The sequence below is a fragment of the Mustelus asterias genome, chromosome 14, assembly GCF_964213995.1.
Source record: "Mustelus asterias chromosome 14, sMusAst1.hap1.1, whole genome shotgun sequence".
Classification (NCBI taxonomy): domain Eukaryota; kingdom Metazoa; phylum Chordata; class Chondrichthyes; order Carcharhiniformes; family Triakidae; genus Mustelus; species Mustelus asterias.
The window spans coordinates 43161353-43185734 of record NC_135814.1 but is presented as its reverse complement, the minus strand read 5'-3'; the positions used below and the strand labels follow the sequence as shown (position 1 = coordinate 43185734).

General features: G+C 43.8%; 1 protein-coding gene across 1 annotated transcript in view; it reads right to left on the bottom strand.

The window, feature by feature from the left end:
* Positions 1-20644, bottom strand: part of LOC144503390 (adenylate cyclase type 10-like) — a 159077-nt gene extending 138433 nt beyond the window's left edge. The window contains exons 1-8 of the mRNA XM_078227701.1: positions 20434-20644; positions 20230-20334; positions 17554-17592; positions 17303-17446; positions 13219-13424; positions 12022-12118; positions 11835-11923; positions 2289-2480 (exon numbers count right to left, since the gene is read on the bottom strand). Coding sequence (XP_078083827.1) covers positions 2289-2480; positions 11835-11923; positions 12022-12118; positions 13219-13424; positions 17303-17446; positions 17554-17592; positions 20230-20334; positions 20434-20644 — 1083 coding nt within the window. The remainder of the gene's footprint in view (positions 1-2288; positions 2481-11834; positions 11924-12021; positions 12119-13218; positions 13425-17302; positions 17447-17553; positions 17593-20229; positions 20335-20433) is intronic.
* Positions 20645-24382: the final 3738 nt, after the last annotated feature.

The following is a 24382-nucleotide window of genomic DNA, read 5'->3' as shown; positions in this document are numbered from 1 at the left end:
AATGCTGCATAAAAAATACAGTGAAAACAGAAAAATAACCTTTATTCTATTGTTCACTGTTTCCCATGGTTGGCCTTGAAATCAGCCAGGATTTAGCACTGGAAAAACTCTGAGGGCAGGATTTTCTTGCCGCATCGCCCCAAAACCAGAAACTTTTCAATGCACTTGTGCTGCAGGGGGGAGAAAGAGAGCGTGCGGGGGGAAATAGAGAGTGCGAGGGGAGAGGAAGAGAGTGTGCGGGGGGAGGAAGAGAGTGTGCATTTGTACAGCATTCACGCAATGGCTAGGGAAACAGGTGGGCAAGTGGTGCGCGTTCATTGGAATCTTCAAGGACATTGACCGAAGAAGTATTGCATTTGCAATGGCATTATCTGTCAGTTCCGTCATGAACTTTGCAGCATTGTTCCCCTTCCACTTATGTTTCCATGTTGTCTCTGCCAGAATCACCATACCACCTTCTGCAAGTGAACAGGAAAGTGCCTCGCCATTGTCTTGGTTTGCATTACCCTTTTCCTCTTCATTTTCATTGTCTTATGCAGCTGTAACCCATTTGAACATAGCATGGTGGAAACAGTTTGTGACTGGGGCTTCCTTCACCATCTTCCAGACATTTTTCAGCATCAACATAGCCTCAAGTAGTGGGATTGTACTCCTGCTTCTTATCAATTACCTCAATACTTGAGAGATCACTACTGCCATTAGTAGTGGGTTTTCCAGTTCCTAATCACCCCTGATCCATTGGCTGGTGCTTGGCTGTGGTGTCGGTTGCAAGAATATCAGTTTGGCGTTCCTCATGCCAGTAATGTTGGGATGCATGGGGCACTTGTCTACAATGATGGCAATCTTCCTTTACCTTTGTTGATACAATTTGTTGACTCCTGACCCATGCCTCAAAAATGCTGGAGATTATCCAGGCAGTTTTATTTGTTTTGTACTGTGTGGTAGTGTTCCAACTTGCATAAAGCGGCAGATTTCTATGTTGGCGTAGACCATGATATTGATGTTTGCTTGCTCTGCTTTCCACCATTACACATGTCCCCCTTAAATATCCAAAAGTGGTCTGGCAAAAGATGGTGAAACTTGTATTTTTGTGCCTATTCATTCGAGAAGTGGATGAGGCCATTTTGGAGCCAACCATCTGTCACTGCTGCTGTAGTGGCAGTGCTCTCACCACTTACCACCCAGAGAGTGGTGATGTGTCTGGTTTTGATTCAGTCTAGCCATCCGTCACTGCAGGTGAACTCTGTGTTCCAAATCTTCACCATGGCAACTCCCCTTTCCTGCAGGATTGGGCTGGAGATGGGCACATTCTCTAGAGCTCTCTTGGCATCAGGAAAGGAGCCATTCTCATCCTCTTCCTTGCTGAAGAGAATGCCTGTTTGTTGAGTTATTCGAGATCTTCTCCTTGGCTCTGCCAATGATGGACATATTTGATGGTGGACTCTCCCACTCTTTGTCAATGCCCATTTTCTGCTTCATACCACAAATTTCCACTTGTTCTATCAACTCAAAAAGTCTCCTTGTGGATTCAGCAACGACTGAGCGCAGAGATTCAGATCAGAGGATATGCCTCACTGCGAGTATAACAGCAGCTGGACTTTTCTTTCCACATATCCCAATGTGTGATGCATGGTCATTGGGCCATACTGTGCCAGTGACAGTGAGGTCTGAGGGCCCAATATCTCAAAAGTCCTGGACTTCACCATTCAGAGTAATTGCACTTTGCTCCACGAATGACCAAGAATGGGCATGCCCAAATTTTAATGCCCATGATCCCACGATAATTGTTGATCAAGTTATAGTATTTATTTTGCATTGGAAACTGGTCTCCAAATGGATATATTATTTTCATTCGTACGAACAGTTCTTAATAATATTTCCTCAACTCCTTTCCCTCACAATTTGCAATAAATAAACACATTCGCAATTTTTCAGTCCTCACCCCCCCACCCTTCACCACCCCTTGTATGCAGATGTGCCATTGGTTACAGGTTAAGATGTAGGTTACCACCACCTAATTCTGACAGTGGATTTTCAAATAAGTAACTTGAAACCAGGCCTTGCTCCCAACTAATGATTTCATGCTAAATTGGCACGAGCGTTTTGACATATGGAGAGAATTATTGTCTTATTTTTCCACAACAACTTCATTTATTATTCATTGGCTGGAGTTGGTGGGGGCCCTGCAGGATATGGAAGAAATGAACACATATCGCAGTACTGACATGAAATACTTTAAGGGAAGTTGGAAACATATACCATATTACTGCCATCTGCTGGTTACTTACTTTGTCAAACATGAAGACCTTATTTATTCTTCCCCGGTAAACTTTGAATTCATTGTTAATTCCAACGCAACAAGCCTGAATGGATTGACATTGATGATACATGGTTGCATTTTCCACAAACTGCAGATTCACAAACACCACTGTTGCTGGCCGCATTTCAGACAAATATTCCAAAGGCACTGCATCATCAATCTAGATAAGAAATTAGTAATATTGTCATACAATTATGTGATATATATACAACTCAGGTTAGGCAGCATTTTGTATAAGATTCACTCCAATGGATATCATTTACTTGAACTTTCAAAAGATATTTGATGATCTTTCTATATGTGGGCTCTTTATGCAAGACTAAGGCTCAAGGAATTAATAATAAATCAGACAATTGCTTGGTAAGTTGTTTACTTTACTAAAGGACGTTGTTCATATTAACTCTGACTGAGAAGCAGTGACGAGTGAAGTTCCATGGGGTGCGTTCTGGATTAAACTACTGATAAATCTTGCAATCCACACTGTTCTACTTAACAAATTGCAATTCTGACATAACTAATTAATTAATCTGATAGCAAAGAAAACATTTTTAAAAAGAACATTTGGACATCTATGTCTGTCTTGACGTTGACGGGTATTCATCCAGGTATTCTTTAGATCATCTTTCTGGAGTTACAAGTTTGCTAGTCTCCACAGGAATATTAATCTTGTACTCAATTCTTTTGGTGCTGCAATTGTTGAGCCTACGTTCAATGAACTGCTTCAAACCTCCATTAACTTTCTTGCCATTTTGTACCAGTTTTCCTTGAATGCAGTTTTTATCAGCAAAGAAAGAGAGCTCAATTCTAAAGATAGAAAGTGCACATCTGTAGAATCTGCCTCTGTGAAAGATCCGTCTCTTAAAATCTTATTCTTGCTTTCCATTTCTGAACCCTCTTTAGAACAAACAAAGAACAATACAGCACAGGAACAGGGCCTTCGGCCCTCCAAGCCCGCGCCGCTCCCTGGTCCAAACTAGACCATTCTTTTGTATCCCTCCATTCCCACTCCGTACATGTGGCTATCTAAATAAGTTTTAAACGTTCCCAGTGTGTCCGCCTCCACCACCTTGCCCGGCAGCGCATTCCAGGCCCCCACCACCCTCTGTGTAAAATACGTCCTTCTGATATCTGTGTTAAACCTCCCCTCTCACCTTGAACCTATGACCCCTCGTGAACGTCACCACCGACCTGGGAAAAAGCTTCCCACCGTTCACCCTATCTATGCCTTTCATAATTTTAGTAAGAAGTTTAACAACACCAGGTTAAAGTCCAACAGGTTTATTTGGTAGCAAAAGCCACACATGCTTTCGAGGCTCTAAGCCCCTTCTTCAGGTGAGTGGGAATTCTGTTCACAAACAGAATTTATAAAGACACAGACTCAATTTACATGAATAATGGTTGGAATGCGAATACTTACAACTAATCCAGTCTTTAAGAAACAAAACAATGGGAGTGGAGAGAGCATCAAGACAGGCTAAAAAGATGTGTATTGTCTCCAGACAAGACAGCCAGTGAAACTCTGCAGGTCCACGCAACTGTGGGAGTTACAAATATTGTGACATGAACCCAATATCCCGGTTGAGGCCGTCCTTGTGTGTGCGGAACTTGGCTATCAGTTTCTGCTCAGCGACTCTGCGCTGTCGTGTGTCGCGAAGGCCGCCTTGGAGAACGCTTACCCGAATATCAGAGGCCGAATGCCCGTGACCGCTGAAGTGCTCCCCAACAGGAAGAGAACAGTCTTGCCTGGTGATTGTCGAGCGGTGTTCATTCATCTGTTGTCGCAGCGTCTGCATAGTTTCCCCAATGTACCATGCCTCGGGACATCCTTTCTTGCAGCGTATCAGGTAGACAACATTGGCCGAGTTGCAAGAGTATGTACCGTGTACCTGGTGGATGGTGTTCTCACGTGAGATGATGGCATCTGTGTCGATGATCCGGCACGTCTTGCAGAGGTTGCTGTGGCAGGGCTTCTTACTGTGTTTACCCCAGTCTAACGCCGGCATCTCCACATCATTTCATAATTTTATACACCTCTATTAGGTCACCCCTCAACCTCCGTCTTTCCAGTGAGAACAACCCCAGTTTACCCAATCTCTCCTCATAACTAAGCCCTTCCATACCAGCACTCTCTCTAAAGCCTCCACGTCCTTCTGGTAGTGTGGTGACCAGAACTGGGCGCAGTATTGCAAATGCGGCCGAACCAATGTTCTATACAACTGCAACATCAGACCCCAACTTTTATACTCTATGCCCCGTCCTATAAAGGCAAGCATGCCATATGCCTTATTCACTATCTTCTCCACCTGTGGCGTCACCTTCAAGGATCTGTGGACTTGCACACCCAGGTCCCTCTGCGTATCTACACCCTTTATGGTTCTGCCATTTATCGTATAGCTCCCCCCTACGTTAGTTCTACCAAAATGCATCACTTCGCATTTATCTGGATTGAACTCCATCTGCCATTTCTTTGCCCAAATTTCCAGCCTATCTATATCCTTCTGTAGCCTCTGACAATGTTCCTCACTATCTGCAAGTCCAGCCATTTTCGTGTCGTCCGCAAACTTACTGATCACCCCAGTTACACCTTCTTCCAGATCGTTCATATAAATCACAAACAGCAGAGGTCCCAATACAGAGCCCTGCAGAACACCACTAGTCACAGGCATCCAGCCGGATAAAGACCCTTCTACTACCACCCTCTGTCTTCTGTGACCAAGCCAGTTCTCCACCCATCTAGCCACCTCCTCCTTTATCCCATGAGATCCAACCTTTTGCCCCAACCTACCATGAGGGACTTTGTCAAACGCTTTACTAAAGTCCATATAGACGACATCCACGGCCCTTCCCTCGTCAACCATTCTAGTCACTTCTTCATAAACCTCCACCAGGTTAGTGAGGCATGACCTCCCTCTCACAAAACCATGCTGACTATCGTTAATGAGTTTATTCCTTTCTAAATGCGCATACATCCTATCTCTAAGAATCCCTCTCCAACAACTTCCCTACCACGGACGTCAAGCTCACTGGCCTATAATTTCCCGGGTTATCCTTCCTAAACTTCTTAAATAACGGGACCACATTAGCTATCCTCCAATCCTCTGGGACCTCACCTGTGTCCAGTGATGAGACAAAGATTTGCGTCAGAGGCCCAGCGATTTCATCTCTCGTCTCCCTGAGCAGCCTTGGATAGATTCCATGAGGCCCTGGGGATTTGTCAGTCTTTCTATTCCCTAAAAAACCGAACACTTCCTCCCTTGTAATGGAGATTTTGTCGAACGGGTCAACACTCCTCTCCGAGACACTCCCAGTCAACACATCCCTCTCCTTTGTGAATACCGACGCAAAGTATTCATTTAGGATCTCCCCTACTTCTTTGGGCTCTCAGCATAATTCCCCACTTTTGTCCCTGAGAGGTCCAATTTTTTCCCTGACAACCCTTTTGTTCCTAACGTATGAATAAAATGCCTTGGGATTCTCCTTAATCCCGTTGAGCTTGACATCCGTGGTAGGGAAGTTGTTGGAGAGGGATTCTTAGAGATAGGATGTATGCGCATTTAGAAAGGAATAAACTCATTAATTCCTCGTTTGAGTTCTTTCCTACTTTCTTTGTATTCCTCCAGAGCTCCCTCCATTTTTAGCTGCCTGGACCTAATGTACGCCTCTCTTTTCTTTTTGACCAATCCCTCAACTTCCCTGGTTATCCACGGTTCTCGAATCCTACCCTTCCTATCCTTCTTTTTTACAGGCACATGCCTATCCTGCAGCCCTAACAACTGTTCATTAAAAGACTCCCACATGCCAGATGTGGATTTACCCTCAAACAGCCTCTCCCAATCAACAGCTGCCAATTTCTGCCTAATCCCACTAAAGTTAGCCTTCCCCCAATCCAACACCTTCCCCTTGGGACACCACTCATCCTTTTCCATCACTATCCTAAAGCTAACAGAATTGTGGTCACTATTTGCCACATGTTCCCCGACCAAAACTTTGAAGACCTGACCGGGCTCATTTCCCAGTACTAGGTCCAGTATAACCCCCTCTCTAGTCGGGCTATCTACATATTGTTCCAAAGAACCTTCCTGTACGCATTTTACAAATTCCTCCCCATTCAGACTCCCAGCCCTTCGCGATTTCCAGTCCCTATTTTTCCTGCACCTATCCATTATCTCCTGACATATCCGTTCTTCCACTTCCCTTGGGCTGTTATATGTCTTGAAGATAGAATCCCTGAAATTTTGTGTGGCTACTCGCTGTAACTTTGACAGGACACAGTAGAAAATGCAAGATAAAGTATGGAAATAAGGGAAATAGCTTCCACTGTGGGGTACCCACCAGTCCCCCATGGGAGTTATAATGGGCGTCTGGGTAGTAATCTTGGAGAATCCAGGGCCAAGATGTCTAAAATGAATGCAATATTATAAGACATATCACAAGATTCTCTGGCCGCGCTTGCTTCAAAACCGAAGAATCCCACCCGAGGTCAATGGACCTCGGCATGGTTTGCCCGCTGTCCACTACAATTCCCTTGGCGGGCGGAACGGGAGAATTCCGGCCATAACCTTACTAATGATCTATAGATAGTCAAAGTAACTATTTTCAAATACTTAATTATTATTTAAGTATTGATTACACATCATTGTAAATCCTTTTTTGCAGTTTCTCTGGTGCTCCAATGTATTTTCTGTCGTGTGGCGATCAGAGCCATGCACAGGACTCCCAAGTGTGGACTGACTCGGGTCAAATACAAACTTAGAATTCCCTCAAAATAAAACCCAGTGTTTTATTAGCATTCTTAATTACTCTGCTGAATGGTGGTGCTGCTTCTAATAATTTGCTCACTGGTGTCCCTAGATCCCTTCGCTCTTCCATTTCATTCAGTTCCTTCGGTCACCTATAACCATATAAACTATCTGCTTTTCCTACAACATGTATCACCTCATATTTAATTATGGTAACATTCAGTTGTCATTTCACCGCCCAGTTTGCAAGTTTTCTCTTTTCTTTTGTATTATGATGCATTCTTTCTCAATATTAACCAAAATTCCCAGATCATCTACAAATGTTGATATTGAGTGACTTATTCTTAATCCGCATTATTTCTGTAAATAAAGGATCCAAAGCTAATCCTTATGGAATAGCAGTTTCAATCATCCTCAAATCTGAATAACTACCTTTCCTTCTACTCCTTGTTTCCTATTTTTTAGAAAGATCCTTATCTGTTTAGCTATTGTCCCTGACCCTCTGTACCTTAACCTTTGTTATGAACGACCATGTGGTACCTAATCAAAGGCCTTGTAAACATCCAAATATATGAAATCTACTACATTTCCCCTGTTTACTCTTTCCATTACTTCTCGAAAGAATTCAGTCAGGTTTGTTAAGCATGCTGGGATTTTCTAGACCCAACCTTAGTGGTTGTAATGGCAAGTGGCATGGGCAGGGGTTGAGGATAAGGGAGAAAGGGAACAATGCAGCAGGATCTGCAAAATTATTTTCTGGAGAAGGTGTGTGTCCCCACCCACCATGACAGGTCACCAATCCCGCCAGAGGCAGGCGTGAAGCCATTTTGCATCACATTAATAGGATCCAGATGAAGGCTTGAATGAAATTGTCCTGACCTGTCCAATTATCTGTGCCACTGGCAGGACACCACGCTGGTCTGGAATATGTCATGACCAACATGGCACGGGCATTCACGTGGTGGATTCACTACGGCTGTGCGAGGTGCTCCAGTGTCTGCAGTCACTGGCGAGATCTCTGGAAGCATCCACTGGGCTTCCTCCAGGTGAATACGTGCATTGTGTAGCTGTGAATGGGTGTGGGGGGAGTGTGTGGGTGTGAATGGGTGTGGGGGGAGTGTGTGGGTGTGAATGGGTGTGGGGGGAGTGTGTGTGTGAATGCATGTGGGGGAGTGTGTGTGTGTGAATGCATGTGGGGGAGTGTGTGGGTGTGAATGGGTGTGGGGGGAGTGTGTGGGTGTGAATGGGTGTGGGGGGAGTGTGTGGGTGTGAATGGGTGTGGGGGGAGTGTGTGTGTGAATGCATGTGGGGGAGTGTGTGGGTGTGAATGGGTGTGGGGGGAGTGTGTGGGTGTGAATGGGTGTGGGGGGAGTGTGTGGGTGTGAATGGATGTGGGGGGAGTGTGTGTGTGAATGCATGTGGGGGAGTGTGTCTGTGTGTGAATGTGTGTGGGGGAGTGTGTGGGTGTGAATGGGTGTGGGGGGAGTGTGTGGGTGTGAATGGGTATACGGGATGTGTGTGGGTGTGAATGATGTGGGTTGGAAGAGGGGTAAGGGTTCAGAGGGAGGTTTCTGTGGTGTGAGATGACAGTGTTCAGGCCTTTCAGCAAATGAGCACCAAGGGCAGTGGCACAGCTTAAGGAGTATGAATCGCAACTGGACAGCATCAGACCTGATTAAATTGCTTGTGTAATCTATTTGCAGAAGTGTCACAGCAACGATCAGTGCATCCGTTTAACCACACGAGAAATCTTATCCTCTGAGTCTTGCATTCCCAACCACTTCTTCTTGGCTCTCCCCCCACATTCACAGCTGGGGTGGTGGCAGTCTATTGAGTATTTTGACCTGTTGTCTTGGATGACCTTGGCAGGCATCCTCTGGAGACCTGAGGCCTTGCAGGCCACAGCTTACTTGTCCTGCTGTGAGGCAGCTACTCGCTCTGTGGTCACACAGGATGAAGATGAAGGGGTCATGGGTAAGGGGAATTCCAAAGTTTCAGCATCCTTAGAGAGTCCTGAGTGGAGGTCCATTGGCTGTGCTGCAGCTTTCTTCCTCCCTTTGGGTAGCTGAGGGTCCCTGCCTGACTCTTTGAGTAGATGGGACACCTGGAGAATGATCCAAGTGTCCTATCCCCTTTTATGTAGCTGCAGCTAGATCACATCCATAGCTAAAGCTATTGAGTACAGATCTGTGCACATCTCTGACAGAAACTGGGCGTTCTGCTGGACGCAGTGGGATTCACCATCCTCCCCATGGAAACGTCCATGTGTGCAAAGGATTGGAACCACTTCATTGCAGTGCATGGATGGACTTCTCCGTCTCAAATAACAGTCCGTAGTAGAGGACCTTCGTCATTTCTACCTGATATTCCCCTGTCTCTTGCAGCATCCTCAGCATCTATAATTGGGGCAAATCAGAGGCTCATCATCCAATTTGGATGTCACAGATGCCTCTTCCCCAGAAGTCTTCTTGGCTAACCATGCCTTCTCCTGCTGTAGACACATGTTTAGTGACCTCCAGAACATGACACCCTGTCTGAACTCGATCGAGTATCCACTGAGGTGTGTGCGTCTGTGCTTTTTTAAATTAAATTATTTATTATTGCCACAAGTAGGTTTACATTAACACTGCAATGAAGTGAGTGTGAATACCCCCTATTTGCCACACTCTGGTGCCTGTTCGGGCTACACTGAGGGAGAATTTTTAGCATGGCCAATGCACCTAACCAGCATGTCTTTCAGAGTGTGGGAGGAAACCGGAGCACCCGGAGAAATCCCACACAGACATGGGGAGAACGTGCAAACTCCACACAGATAGTGACCCAAGCCATGAATCGAACCCGGGTCCCTGGTGCTGAGGCAGCAGTGCTAACCACTGTGCCACCATGCTGCCCATGCTGATGAAGCGTGCAAGTAACTGCTGTGATGTTTCTACGTATGCATATTCTTTCTCCTCCTCAATGTCCTCAGTCCTCTGTGGGTTGGATCTTCTGGCCTTCTCCACCTTCCTGGAGGAGAGCGCGAGTGACTATATGAGCTGCCTCCAACATGGAGAAATGCTTGACTCTAGGTTTCTGAGTGGCTACATTATGCATGGATCCTTATCTGGATGGAGGCTGCCTGCCATCCTCTCTACCTGCACAGGTTCAGTCCTGTTCCTGTCCAGCCAGCTCCTCAAACTCAGGGAGCTTCTTGAAGTCAGTTCAGGCCCCTTCCCATCTTCTCCCTCTCTCTCTCCTGTCCTGCCATTACTTCTTCTGTGCAAAGAGAGAAGATGGGGTTGAGAGTAATTGGTTTTCATGTATCTTTCTCATGCATCCAGTCTTACAAGTAACCAACAGGTTGGCCACAAGGATTCTGGGGCAGCACCCTCCAGAGCAGTGAGCCCTTGCAGATAAAAGGATGAGGCTCATTGAGGCGTGCCATTAGTGGTACTTGCTGATGCCCTCAACAACTGAATCACTTCCCCCCACCACCCACTCCCCACCAAAAACAGCATCTGAGCTCTCTATGTGGAAGGGTCAGGGACATCAGTAACCTCTCCACCTGTACACTGGATGGACTGCAGTGGGGCTAAGAGGCATGAATTTACCTTTGAAGCATTAGCTGCACAGATGGTGCCTTGCCACTGAGGTCCATATCGCCTGTACCATTCAGTGTGGTGGGTGCGAGTCATTGAAGGTTCACTTACCCTGGCAGTGCGGTCATTCATCCATTTCTGGCACTGCGGAGCAATCCGCTGGTGGAGGCTATGGGCACTGACCACACTGGACACTGCCTCCCATGCAGGGTTGGCTCAGCCTTCTCCTTCCATTTTCAGGATACAGGACACCCTAGGACGATCCTCCTGGTCTCCATTGTAGTGAGCAGCACTTCAAGAGAAGCATCACTGAATTTGGGGGTCAGAGTTTCCTGGCACGACCAGGCCAGCTCCTCTGTCCAAAGTGGGTATTTGACAAAGACGTTGATGTCCAGGTGCCTTTTAAACATGGCGTGTGAATATGGTGGCAGGGCATGCATTATTCAGCCCGCCCTGCCACATGATCTGTCAGGAAACCCCCAACTGCATAATTAATTAGGCCAGCATCATGTGATTTGGCGTGGATTCCCAGGCCTCATGGGCAGGGAACACAACAGTTCCCACCCCTGCACAGGATGTAGGCTGGAATGGAATGTATGCCATCGATTGCAGCCTAGACCTTCAGGTAAGACATTTCCCGCACTTTTTATACCCTGCTAATGGCTGAAAACAGAAAGGAAATGAATTCACTCCCTCAATTTTCACTTCACTCCAAACAATAATATCTGGCTTAAAATCAAACAAGGTGGTTCCTTCATTTAGGAGTATTCATTTTCTTGTTATAATCGCGGTGAAACACACATCCTAATATCTGGTGTCCTTCCAGGCGTTTAGCATCTGTTAATATATTATATGTTAGTAAACATAATGCTTTACCTTGATCTGTGTATTTTGCAATAATTGAAGGAATAGAAGAGATATGCGAAAACCTGTTTCAAACACTTGTTCAGATTGAAAAGACAGAATGTAAGGTTGAAAACTGCAAATTGTCCAGTGCATATATTCATACACTACTGAAGAAGCCTGTAACAAAAATAAAGCTAAATCTTGGAAATCCAGCAATTGCTAAAGGCCTCAAGGTGAACACGGACTCTGGGTAATATATCTAGAACTATATGCAGAATCAAAAATATATACAATTCTTCAGAAGAGTACAAAAACGCAATTTGACAATGATATTGTCTTAAAATTTCATACCTTTAGTAAAACTGTTTTCAAGAGATATTTACGGAGAACAGATTCAAGTTGTACATTTGGCAATAAGTTTGATGTTTTTCTTATTGTTCCTGTAAAGAAATCAAAAGTCAGCTTCTTATGCCTAAATGAAAACTCAAACACAGTAGTTAGCCAACAATAGAAAATAAAGACTATGCCATGAACGTACTTTTACCAACACCAACTTCTTGATACTCCAAATGGGTTCCAAAAGATTTGATATAATCTTCAACTGAAAAGTGTGGATCTCTCTTAATGTACCGCACCTGCATTAAAAGCACATCTTAAAATTATAATATGTTTTGTAACTATTTCTTTCAATGAACAACTAATATTATCATTTTATATTTTCATTTTTGTTACAAACCTTAACCTAAACCCAACCATTTTCAGCTGTTTCACCAACAGTGGCTTAGTGATACTGTCACTGGCCTAGTAATCCACAGATCCAGGACAAGGTTTCGGCACCTGGGTTCAAATCCCACCCACATCTAGATAAACAAGGGCAGCAGATACTTGAGAACACCACCACCCAGAAGTTCCCCTCCAAGCCACTCACCATGCTGACTTGGAAATATATTGCCATTTCTCCACTGTTGCTGGGTCAAAATCCTGGAACTCCTCCCTAACAGCACTGTGGGTGTACCTACACCACAGGACTGCAGTGGTTCAGGAAGGCAGCTCACCACTATCTTCTCAAGGGCAATAAGGGATGGACAATCAATTCTGGCCGAACCAGCAACGCCAACAGTATAAGGGTAATTTCAAGTTGTTTGAAAATTATTCATTTTAAATTAAAAACTAGAAAAGTAATTGAAATTTTCAGTGTTTGAAAAATCTTGTCTCCATTTTGTTCAAAATATACTTTCATAAGTAATCTTTCTTGCTGTGGTGTAACATATCAAAACTAAGAGAGGGGATAATTGCCTTCGATTAATAAATCAACAGCTTAATTTCTTGACTACATTCAAGAAACAATTTTTGCAAGTAGTTTAGTTTGGTTAGTTTATTTATTAGTGTCATAGATAGGTTTATATTAACATTGCAATGAAGTTACTGTGAAAATCCCCGAGCCACCACACTCCGGCACCTGTTCAGGTACACTGAGGGAGAATTTAGCATGGCCAATACCCTAACCAGCTGGAATCTCTTACCAAGTATACCAAGAAAGTAAGATCAGATGACACAAGTGGACATTGGTGAAATTTAACTTTGGAAAATATATCAAGGAAAACGTACTTAATTGAAGAATTACAGATATTTGAAATGTATAAAAAAGCAAAGTTATAAAGGCACATGCGCTAAGGTTGTTAGAATCATAATTCATTGCAATGATGGATAAAGCATGAGAAATATTTTAATATACCTTTACAGCTCTTTCATTTTCTATCTTTTCAACAACTAGATTTTCTCTGTCACAGAGCTCCCATGCATTTGGGGATAAAATAATAGTGTTGGCTGAAGCAAGTCCTTCAGCTTTCCGAACCTCATCTACTGCTCGACCAATTAGTGCATAAAAGCGAGACTCCTCATCCCCCATTACGACTTTGGAAAGCTTTCCTGCTGAAATACCTGCAAAGAAAATGCACATTGAATGGCAACCTTCTGTTCATTGCCGGTTCCCAGGATCACGCGTGGCGGAACCTGACGCCAGTGGGGTTTTACAGTCCCACCAAAGTCAAAAAGATTTTGAATGGCTTGCTGCATTTTACAGGCCTGCCCCTGGTGTGATGGGGCCGTAAAATGCCACCCCCTAACTTTGTAACACCAGGCATGTTAATCTTCCTTGATGTTTATTAACAACAATATTTGTTTGTCTGATTTTCACCTGCTAACTTATAATAGCAACTAAAATGTTCAATGAAAAATATCTTTCACAATAATGTATAAAATGAAGCACAAATATAAAGCATGATTTTAACTGCCAAGGGGGTGCAGGCTTAGGTAGTTGTTAAAGACCTGGAAAGTGGCACCAAGTTGGAAGCCCGACATGAAGTCACTCCAGGTTTAACTGGGTGGGTGTGTAGCAAAGGAGTTGTTGGGTAAATAATTTCAATAGGCTTTACCTAGGGACACATGAGGCAGATAAAGCACATGCTTCCATTTTTTTTCCATCATCTGTTTCTGCTGGGACAGTTCACTAACCTGAAACCAGAGGCTATAGATTGAGGGACGCTACTCCACATCAAGCAAGGTGTAAGAGTTCCTCTCACTCTTACTGCCTACCATAGGTACATTAAAAGGATTGATAGTCAACCTCTTGGACCATGTTACGAATGCACCTTCCATGGCCATCGAGTCTTGGAAAGGGACTCAACCCCAGGGCTTATGGCTCAGAGGCAGGGATGCTATCCACTGTGCCACAAGACCTACAATTTCAATAATTAAATAGGTAATTAAATGTGAATTTAATCCAGAATTCTGAATAGCCAGCGCACAAGTTTCCCAAGAAACTCACCAGGGTCAACTAGGTGAGAAATAGCAGGCACAATTGTTCAATGAAAATAATGGTTGAAAGTCTTTAAACAGTGAAACATATAGCTGTTGGACTGCCAATGTGGCAGCCTTGTGCTCACACCACCTTTTCAGACAGCCCAAGTTCATTGCTTCACAAGTGATTTGCAACTCTCTGAAGGTCATTTTACCTCATTTGGATTTTAAGCACCTTAGCTGATTTTCCCCGCCATCCACCTTCACTGCATTATGGGAGCAGCTTAATCAGGTCTACCTTGGACCTCTGATGAGGGATAAGAGGAACAACAACAGAAACACCGGCAGCACAGCAAGCAGCAGGAGCAACACTAGCAACAACAGCATAAGGAAGCAACATGAGCTCTGGCAGCAACACCAATGGTCTTTTCCTAGCCTGGCTAGCTCAGTTGGGATGTGGAAATGCTGGCATTGGACTGGGGTAAACACAGTAAGGAGTCTAACAACACCAGGTTAAAGTCCAACACGTTTATTTGGTAGCAAACAGTTTTTTTTAATACTTTTCCAATTCAATCAAATCAAATCCAATTCAGAGTCTCAACAAGTTGAGACATTTCAGATCCAGGCTGACAAGACAGGGTGAGCGACCAAACCACCCTGTCCTGGGCCTGATCTACATGAGCCAAGCTGATTGGAGAAGGGGGAGGTTCCTCCTCCAAGACTTGAGCTCATTTGCATCTTAGCCAAAAGGCCGAGATGCCGCTTTTAAAAATTGCTTCATATGAAACATATGAAGCCTCAGCGTAACCCAATGACCTCGACCAAGTGCGGCCGACAATGGGGTGCCGACCACACACTTGATCTTAGCCAAAAGGCCGAGCAAACAGTTGCACAGCATGAAATTCGGGTTGTGGGTTCATGCTCCATGTTGACTGTCATCATCTACAAAAATAGGCAGGAAAGTAAATTGTGAAGGGGACATAGCAAGTTGGCAAAGGGATATGGAAAGCTTAAGTGGATGAGCAAAAATTGGCAAATACAGTATAATGTGGGGAAGTGTGAACTTGCCCACTTTGACTGGAAGAATAGAAAAACATCATATTCTTTGAAAGAAGAGAGATCGCAGAATTCTGAAATACAGAGGGATCTGGGTATCCTAGTACTCGAATCACAAAAACTTCGTATGTAAGTACAACAAATGATTAGGAAGGTAAATGGCATATTATTGTCTATTGTGAAGGGAACGGAATATAAAAGTAGGGATGTTTTGCTACAGTCGCACAGGGCGTTGGTGAGACCACATTGGTCTGCGCACAGTTTTAGTCTCCTTATTTAATAAAGAATATCAATGCAGTAGAAGCAGTTCAGAATGCTCACTTCACTGATACCTGGGGTGGGGGTGGTTACCTCATGAGCAAAGGTTGGACAGGCCAGGTCTCTATCCACTGGAGTTTCGAAGATTGAGAGGTGCTCTTATTGAATCATATAAGATAATGAGGGGACTTGATGGATATTTTATATTTTGGGAGAGACTAGAACTAGAGGACACACAGGTGTCTCCCATTTAAGGAGAAGATGAGGAGAATATTTTTCTCTCATAGGGTCTGAGGAAGGAGACTCTCTTCCTGATGGAGGCAGGATCATTGAATATTTTTAAGGCAGAGGTAGATAGATTTTTGACCAACAAGGTTATCAGGAGTAGGTGGGAATGTAGAGTTGGGGCTGCAATCAGATCAGCCACGGTCTTATTGAATGGTCTACTCCTGGTCTTAATTCATATTTTTGTATGTTCCTCAGTCACATGCTGCTCCAGAGGATGGACTATTTTTGTACTTTGATCTTATCTTTAGGTTTATTACATTCAGCTGAACCTTCTGTGATAGCATGCCCATGGTCTTGGCATATTTACCGAATGAGGATGCCCTAAACTTGGTGTTTTGTTTCGGTTTAGCATTTATTTTATGCACCTATTTATGCATAAAATAAATGCGACACAGTGCATAAAATAAATGTGGGGCGGTTCGGTGGCACAGTGGTTAGCACTGCTGCTTCACGGCACCTGAGACTAGGATTCGATTCCCAGCTTGGGTCACTGTCTGTGCAGAGTCTGCACATTCTCCCTGTGTCTGCGCGGGTTTTCTCCGAGTGCTCCGGGTTTCCTCCCACAGTCCAAAAGATGTGCTGGTTAGATGCATTGGCCGTGCTAAATTCTCCCTCAGTGTACCCGAACAGGCGCTGGACTGTGGCGACTAGGGGATTTTCACCGTAACTTCATTGCAGTGTTAATGTAAGCCTACTTGTGACACTAATAAATAAACTTTAAAAAATTATAGAAAATGGTCACATCTAGATAAATAATTATCTAAATGTGACCATTAGGGACATTTTGAGCAAAATATTTCACATTAAAGCTATTATCAGTTGCTCCTTGGACTTCATTCAGTGCTGCCAAACCACAGACCCCTCACCTCGTGGCCCCAAACTGCAGCATATGAGGAGAAGGCTGCTGATAGCAAGATAAGTTCAGGAGGGTCTCATTACTGGGGCAGGAATTAACCCAATCTACAGCAGCATTCCTACTCTCTTTTCCTGACATTTGCTTTCTGGCAGATTTATCTGGCATGAAATATGTTGAAATGAATTGGAGTTTTGCAGGGACCTCATTCCCCCACCAAAACAAAGAATTCAACAAGGAATGGAGCCTCTCATTTCAATTATCCTTTTGCTCCATTACTGCTGATCTGGGAGGAGTTAAAATACCATCCCAAATCCTAAAAACTGATCATTTCAACCAAATAAGCAGTAAGTCATGGTTTGTAAAATATATTTCAATTAACTATATGCAAGAATAACAAAATTGATCTTGCATATCAGCACGTGTTGAGTGCTTATGAATCAGGTTTAACAGTCAATGATATATTTGTTACTGTTTCTTCCAACACAAAGTTTAACAATGAGTGTAATGCATAAATTAGATAGGACAAGATTACAACAGGTACTGATAAACACTTAGTAATTACCTATTTTTACTCTGAGTTTGACTCCTACTTCAGTTTCCCTATTGTCACATTTGTCCTGGATATTTAGACTACATTTTACCGCTAAAGTGAGAATTTCACTCAATTCTTTCCTTCTCTCTCTCCATAGTGCTAACATTGCATCACCTGTGGGAAAGAAAATGATTATATGCAATGCTAAACAATCCTTCTGTTCTGCAATCCAAAATAAGTATCAATTACATAATAGAACATGTTAATTTGCATCTTCTTACCCGCATAGTTCACAATATCTCCCCCTGCTCGAAGGATATCTAAAAGAAATTCAGATTGTTCAGCATTATTTAGAGTTATTACAGAAGCGAAATAAGTTAAAACTAGAAGCATATAAATAACCACTTCAATGCATTTCACATTATTTCAAAACCATATTACTATCATTGGGGCTGGATTAGTTTCCTGAATTTCCTGCATTTGGAGATGGATTAAAATAGGTGTTTCAAGGGTGCCATCCCAAATCCACTACTACAATTTTGTATCAGAATTATCCTCCAAAAATGCACCCTTCCCAGTAGAAACAGATGCAGAGGGAGGGAGTGCAAGCCATTCCTACAGAATGTCAGGTTTCCTGCTGCTGAAGGAAGCAATTGATAAAATACATTTGACACTCAAATCCCTGTATGAGACAATTTTATTTCAGGAAAGACTTTCATTCTCATCATGGTTAGCAACTGTTCCACTGCCAATTCGCTTATCATATATATCAGTTTTAGATGCCCAGGAAGCTGCCACAATAATTGCATCATGTGACAATCTGTCAAACCAGCTCCCATCACTCAAAGACACGAAGCCATGTATTGGGATTATCAGGGATTATGCTGGATATGAGGTTTCTGCAGGCACTGCAGTAGGTGTCACAAAGCAGAACAGGGGAAGAAATCACATTTTAGCTCTCTGGATAAATCTGATGAAGCCCTGATATACAGTCCAGGAAGAAATCAAGAATCATTGTAGCTTGTGGCATTCTATATATGATTGCAATTAAGAAGGCTTGTCACTTCCAACAGCTGAAGGCAATGACGAAGGAGTGGGTGGAAGGTCACCTGTCTCCACAAAATGAGATGGTTGGACAAGAGGAGAGAATGCAGGATCGTGCAGTCAGTGACCAAGAAAGGCAGGTACCACTGACAGCTTAGTGTTTTCAATAAATAAAGATTGAATGAAGGAATATAAATTATTCTACACCTGCCTGTTTTTACCCTCTACACCTTTACATGGTCCTTCACTATCAAAGGCTTCTGCAAAGTTTCTTTGTAAGGTAGTGACCTTGATTTCAGATGTCATCATCCAAACTTCCTACAATTTAAAGCATACTTAGGATGGACTCAGCGCTCTATATTTACAGAAGATTATTCTCTAAAACATTGCCAAAAGTTCTAATAACCCTGTCTGCAACTGCTTAGAACTATTATCATTTCTGCCAACAGGGTGAAGTTTTGGCACGCCTGTTTGACTCGTCCTCTGATGTTCTTCCTATGTGAGATTGAGAGCATTCCCTATGGAACCTAAGATGTCTTTAATCTTAGTGGCACAGCTGTTCGAGGAAGATCAACTTCTCCAATCCTTTCTCTTTTAACAGTAAGCAGTTCCTAGCCTGTGTTTGTACGTTCCTCACAGTAAACATTGGAGGAAGATTAAGGCAGCAGGTTCAATGCCACTGCCCAGAGTGAGAATATCTACAACCATTCTTTGCAGCCACATGGTGCTGGGCACAGGATCAAAGATGCTGCTGCTCACTGTCATCACAAACCAAACAGTACCAATCAGCTCTGGCAGGCCCAGTCACTGATAGGATGCAAGTTTCTACGGAAGCAATATTGGCTGCCATTCTAGAAGCAACCAATGTTTTTAGCAACTCTTCTTGCTGTCTTTCGACTGGCGCAAATTTCTAATGTGTCACATTCTCCAGCGAGTTCTGGGGACCATGAGATCCTGCAGTTTTGGGTAGTGGATTCTTCCCATTCATCCATCTTCTGAAACCATTCAAAGCATCTATGTGAGGTAAACGCTGCCCAGCAATAGCTCTTTCAAAATGAGGCATCTGAGATGTGGAATAATGACTCCCCATCCAAAGGTAATCCAAAGGCTCCTCCCTCTTCATGGGAAAGCAGCATTCTCCCTTTCTTCCAGTCTCACGTTCTCATATTCACCAGTGGTCAGTGCTTCAGTCAGTGATAATCCTTCTCATTGGAGTTGATGAGGAGGTGACAGGGAGAGAGAGAAGCTATTGCTCTGGAAATCCCTGGTTGTTATTCAGAGTAGTTGATTGATTCCTGAGAGGGAACCATGGATAAAAGAAGCCTTTAGTGAGGACTGACCCTTGAGCTGCAAGGACATGGCATTACTCGGAGAGAAAGTAGGTGAAGCTGAGAGGAATTCTAGTACAATCTTTATCTGTCCGATAACTCACTCCAACTCCCCCCTCTCATACAACCTACCCTCCTCTGTTTCTGTCCGGAATTGGGAGTGTTGCTTCTTCCAACAAAATCCAGACCCTCCAGTGCAGTGGCTATTCCCTGGTTCTATTCCTCTGCTGCTGACTGGAGGCCAGGGTTTTGGGGACAATGTTGTAGATCTGACAGTGTTGCGCACATTCTGAACTATAAGAGGACAAATCTTTAACAGCTATTTAAATTCTGCCAATTTCTATGGCACAGGGCACAACAATGTACAGATTTCTGTCAATGCTGAAGTACAGTAAGAGTTTTAACAACACCAGGTTAAAGTCCAACAGGTTTATTTGGTAGCAAATGCCATGCATTTGCTACCAAATAAACCTGTTGGACTTTAACCTGGTGTTGTTAAAACTCTTACTGTATTTACCCCAGTCCAACGCCGGCATCTCCACATAATGCTGAAGTAGAGACTTCTAACCAGTTAACTCTACTTACGATCCACAATCTCTGAAATGTATCCATTGAGTGTTCTGGTCAAGTGGTCTGCTCCACTGCCTTTCTTGCTATTCTGCGTGTAAATCTCAGTGAGACTGGTGAATCCTGTCAGAGAGAGAAAGGAGAATCCTGCATTTATTTAGGTTCAGAGGAACACTTTAGCCTTCCCCACCCATCCACACACATTGCTGCCGCTGCTTTAACCTGAAATGTCAGCGAAGAGGAGGACGCCGTGGAAATGTTCCACATCAGGGATGGGCCGATCCACCCCCTCATACACCACCAGGTCAGGCACGTTGGCGGCAAGTTTGCAGATTTTGTAGGTGCCAGCGAAGATAGATTTCTGCTTGCCGACCTTCAGCCGGGTGAGCGGCCGGACGAAGCTGACAGCATGCCGAGTGGCAGTGTAATCCATCCCCTTGCAACCTCCTTTTCCCCCCTTTCCTCTCAACTGATCTCTGGGTGCCGCCGTTTGCGTTTTCAGTTCCTTGTGACGGCTTGGGGGCATCGATTGTGACTTCACGGGACCACCGGCTGTGAAAACATATTTAAGTTTATTTATTAGTGTCACAAGTAGGCTTACATTCACACTGCAACGAGGTTACTGTGAAAATTCCCCAGTCGCCACACTCCTGCACCTGTTCAGGTACACTGAGGGAGAATTTAGCATGGCCAATACACCTAACCAACATGTCTTTTGTACTGTGGGAGTAAACCGGAGCACCCAGAGGAAGCCCACGCTGACACGGGGAGAACATGCAGACTTTGTGCTGACAGTGACCGAAGCTGGAATTGAACCCGGGTCCCTGGCGCTGTGAGGTCGCAGTGCTAACCACTGTGCCACCATGCCACCCACATTCACATCCCTTTCTTCCTGGGCTGGAAGCCCTCATCCTCATGTTAATCCTGCTGAGTTATTCTGACAGCATGCCTCCACTTCCCTGCTCTGTAAGGTAATGGGGTAATAAGTTCAGATCAAAGCAAAAATACTATGGATGCTGGAAATCTGAAATAAAAATAGAAAATGCTGGATAAACTCAGCAAGTTTGGCAGCATCTATGAGAGTGAGAAACAGAGTGAACTTCCGAGTCCCTGTGACTCTTCCTCAGAGCTTCAGATGAGTTTAGATACATTTGCAGTCATCCCATTTTTGTACCAGCTTTTTTAATTTAAAAATTGACTTGCTCTCAGTTGTGACAACAGATACAGTGGCACAGTGATTAGCACTGCTGTCTCACAGCACCAGTGACCTGGGTTTGATTCTGGCTTGGGTCACTGTGGGTGGAGTTTGCACGTTCTCCCCGTGTCTGTGTGGGTTTCCTCTGGGTGCTCCAGTTTCCTCCCACAGTCCGAAAGACATGCTGGTTAGGTGGCTTGGCCATGCCAAATTCTCCCTCAGTGTACCCGAACAGGCGCCGGAGTGTGGCGACTGGGGGATTTTCATAATAACTTCATTGCAGAGCTAATGTAAGCCTACTAGTGACACTAGCAAATAAACTTTAAAACTTTAAAAGACAGCAGTTAATACATTTATTTGTAATGCTTCACAGTCAGCACAGCGCATTCCAGCAATTTTCTGCTTTAAAAGGTTGGAAATTCATGAGGAGTGCAACTGTGATTTCCCAAAATATGCTTTTAATGTTAAGTTTCAAAAGTCAGACTCTGGAACTGCAAGTTTTAATTCCGCATTGCTTGTCCCTATGATCCATACAGACCATTTGATTTGTTGGTTACCTTTAAGGAAAATAAAATGGACACATGAGTAAACTGATGGCCTTCCAGGGGATGATGGTTTGCCCACTGGTGGTGAACTGTGTGTTTAACATTATCTGGTGTGGCTCAGCAGTCTCACTCGAGCAGAGCAATCTCTGCCACATTCATTGCAGAAGGAGAAGAAATGAAAAGACAAGGGTTAGAATTTTACCGTCCCGCGCTCCACAGGAATCGGAGCAGGCGAGGGGCCGACTATAGAAAGGTCCGTTGACCTTGGAGATGATTTTACGGTTTTGGGATGAGCGAGGCCGTAAAATCACGTCCAAAGAGTTAACTCTGTTTCTCTCTCCAGACTTGTTGAGTTTATCCAGCATTTTCTGTTTTATTTAAGAGTTCACAGAGGTGTTCTGCACACAGGCAGCAGGTGTACGTTTGGCCATCCCAGTGTCGAGGAGACCATGTTATGGGCAGTGTAAACCAAATTGAAAGGTGTACAAGTATGTCATAGCATCACCTGCTGAAACAGGTGGGACCTTGAACAGTGAGAAGGAAAGGAGGTCAAAGGGTAGGTGTTGCATTTCCCGTACTTCGGTATCACAGAATTGTTATGGCGCAGATGGAGGCCATTTAGCCCATCATCTCTGCACCGACTCACCAAATGTGCGTTATGCTTTAGTGCCATTCTCCCGCCTTTTCTCTGTACCCCTGCACATTGTTTCTATTTGAATAATCATCAAATTCCCTCTTGAATTGAACCTGCCTCCACCACACTTCCAGGCAGAGCATTCCAGACCCAAATCACTTGGTGCGTAATTTTTTTTTGTCACATCACATTTGCTTCTGCAAACCAATCTGATAATCATCAGATAATCTGTTTTGTGATGTCGATTGAGACCCAGATTGTGGGGATAACTCCCCTGCTGTTTGCAATTAAGTGATGGAATTTCTTACATCCCACTCAGAGAGTAGATTGGGCCTTGCCTTGCCTCCTCATGAAATAGCGGATATGTGGCACAGTGGCACAGTGGTTAGCACTGCTGCCTCACAACTCCAGGGACCCAGATTCAATATCAGCCTTGGGTGACAGTGTGGAGTTTGCACATTCTCCCTGTGTCTGCATGGGTTTCCTCCGGGTGCTCTGGTTTCCTCCCAGGGTCCAAAGGTGGGCAAGTTAGGCAGATTAGCCATTCTACATTGCTCCTTAGTGTCCCAAGATGTGTAGGTTAGGTTGATTAGCCATGGCAAATAAATGGGTTACATGGGCAGGGGGCTTGTGGGTGGGATAATCTGTTGACGAGTCGGTGCAAACTCAATGGGCTAAATGGCCTCTTGTGCACTGTAGGGATTCTATGATTCTATGCGGTCACATGTGATGATAGGGTAGTGTGGGTGATTTTACTCAACTGCAAAACTGCTGGAGGGGGCAAATGCAATTTTGTCCATGAGCTAGAGTTTTTTGGGGCTTTTTGTTTGTTTTCCTGGATATGCTACAATTTCCTGTCTGGCAGAAGCTAAAGCACAGGAAGAGATCATTTGGATTTATGCCGGTCCTGGTACTAGGTACTCAAATGTGCTACTCGAATCCCAATTCTCTGCCAATTCCCTGTATTACTCTATCATCTTCCTTCTGAATTACTATCCAATCCAATTCTAAATTATGTTATAGTCTCAATCTCAATATCCAGTGGTGTGTTATCATAATTGACTGCATGAAAAAAAAATTCTAATTTTCCCCTGAATTTTCATGGTGTTATTTTTGAGTTTAAACCTCCTGGTTACTGATTACTGAATTGCCAGCTGATGGAAGCAATCCACTTATCTTCTCAGGATCTACCATCATCTTTAAAGGACAATTTTGGGAAGGGCTATGTCCATGTTAGTTTCTTCTTAGGTATTTTTTAATTTTTACTATTACAGATTCACGTCATTTGGTTGGAGGTTTTGTGAAGTTGTGAAAACTCCAAGTGCGGAAATCTCTTTCTTTTCAGAGCTATGTGAGTGTGTGGAAAGATGGTGATGTGGTGGTATTGTCAGTGGACTGGTAATCCAGAGACCCAGGGTAATGCCCAGGTTCAAATCCCACCATGGCAGATGGTGAAATTTGAAATTAATAACAATCGGGAATCACAAAACTATTGCCAATTGTTGTAAAAGCCATCTGGTTCACTAGGGAACGAAATCTGGCACCTTTACCTGGTCTGGCTACATGTGACTCCATACCCCATAGCAGTGTGGTTGACTCTTAAAAGTACTGGTCTTATTCCCATGAATGAAAAAAAAATGTAACTGGTTTAAATTGTTGTGATGTTCCTTGGCCAAATAATGGTTCTAATTCTTGTAACATTCGATCCCATACTCAAAGTTAACAATTGGATATTAATTGTATATTAAAGGGGAAAGATGTATAATTTGTGTGATATTTAATGTGTAAGAGAGTCTT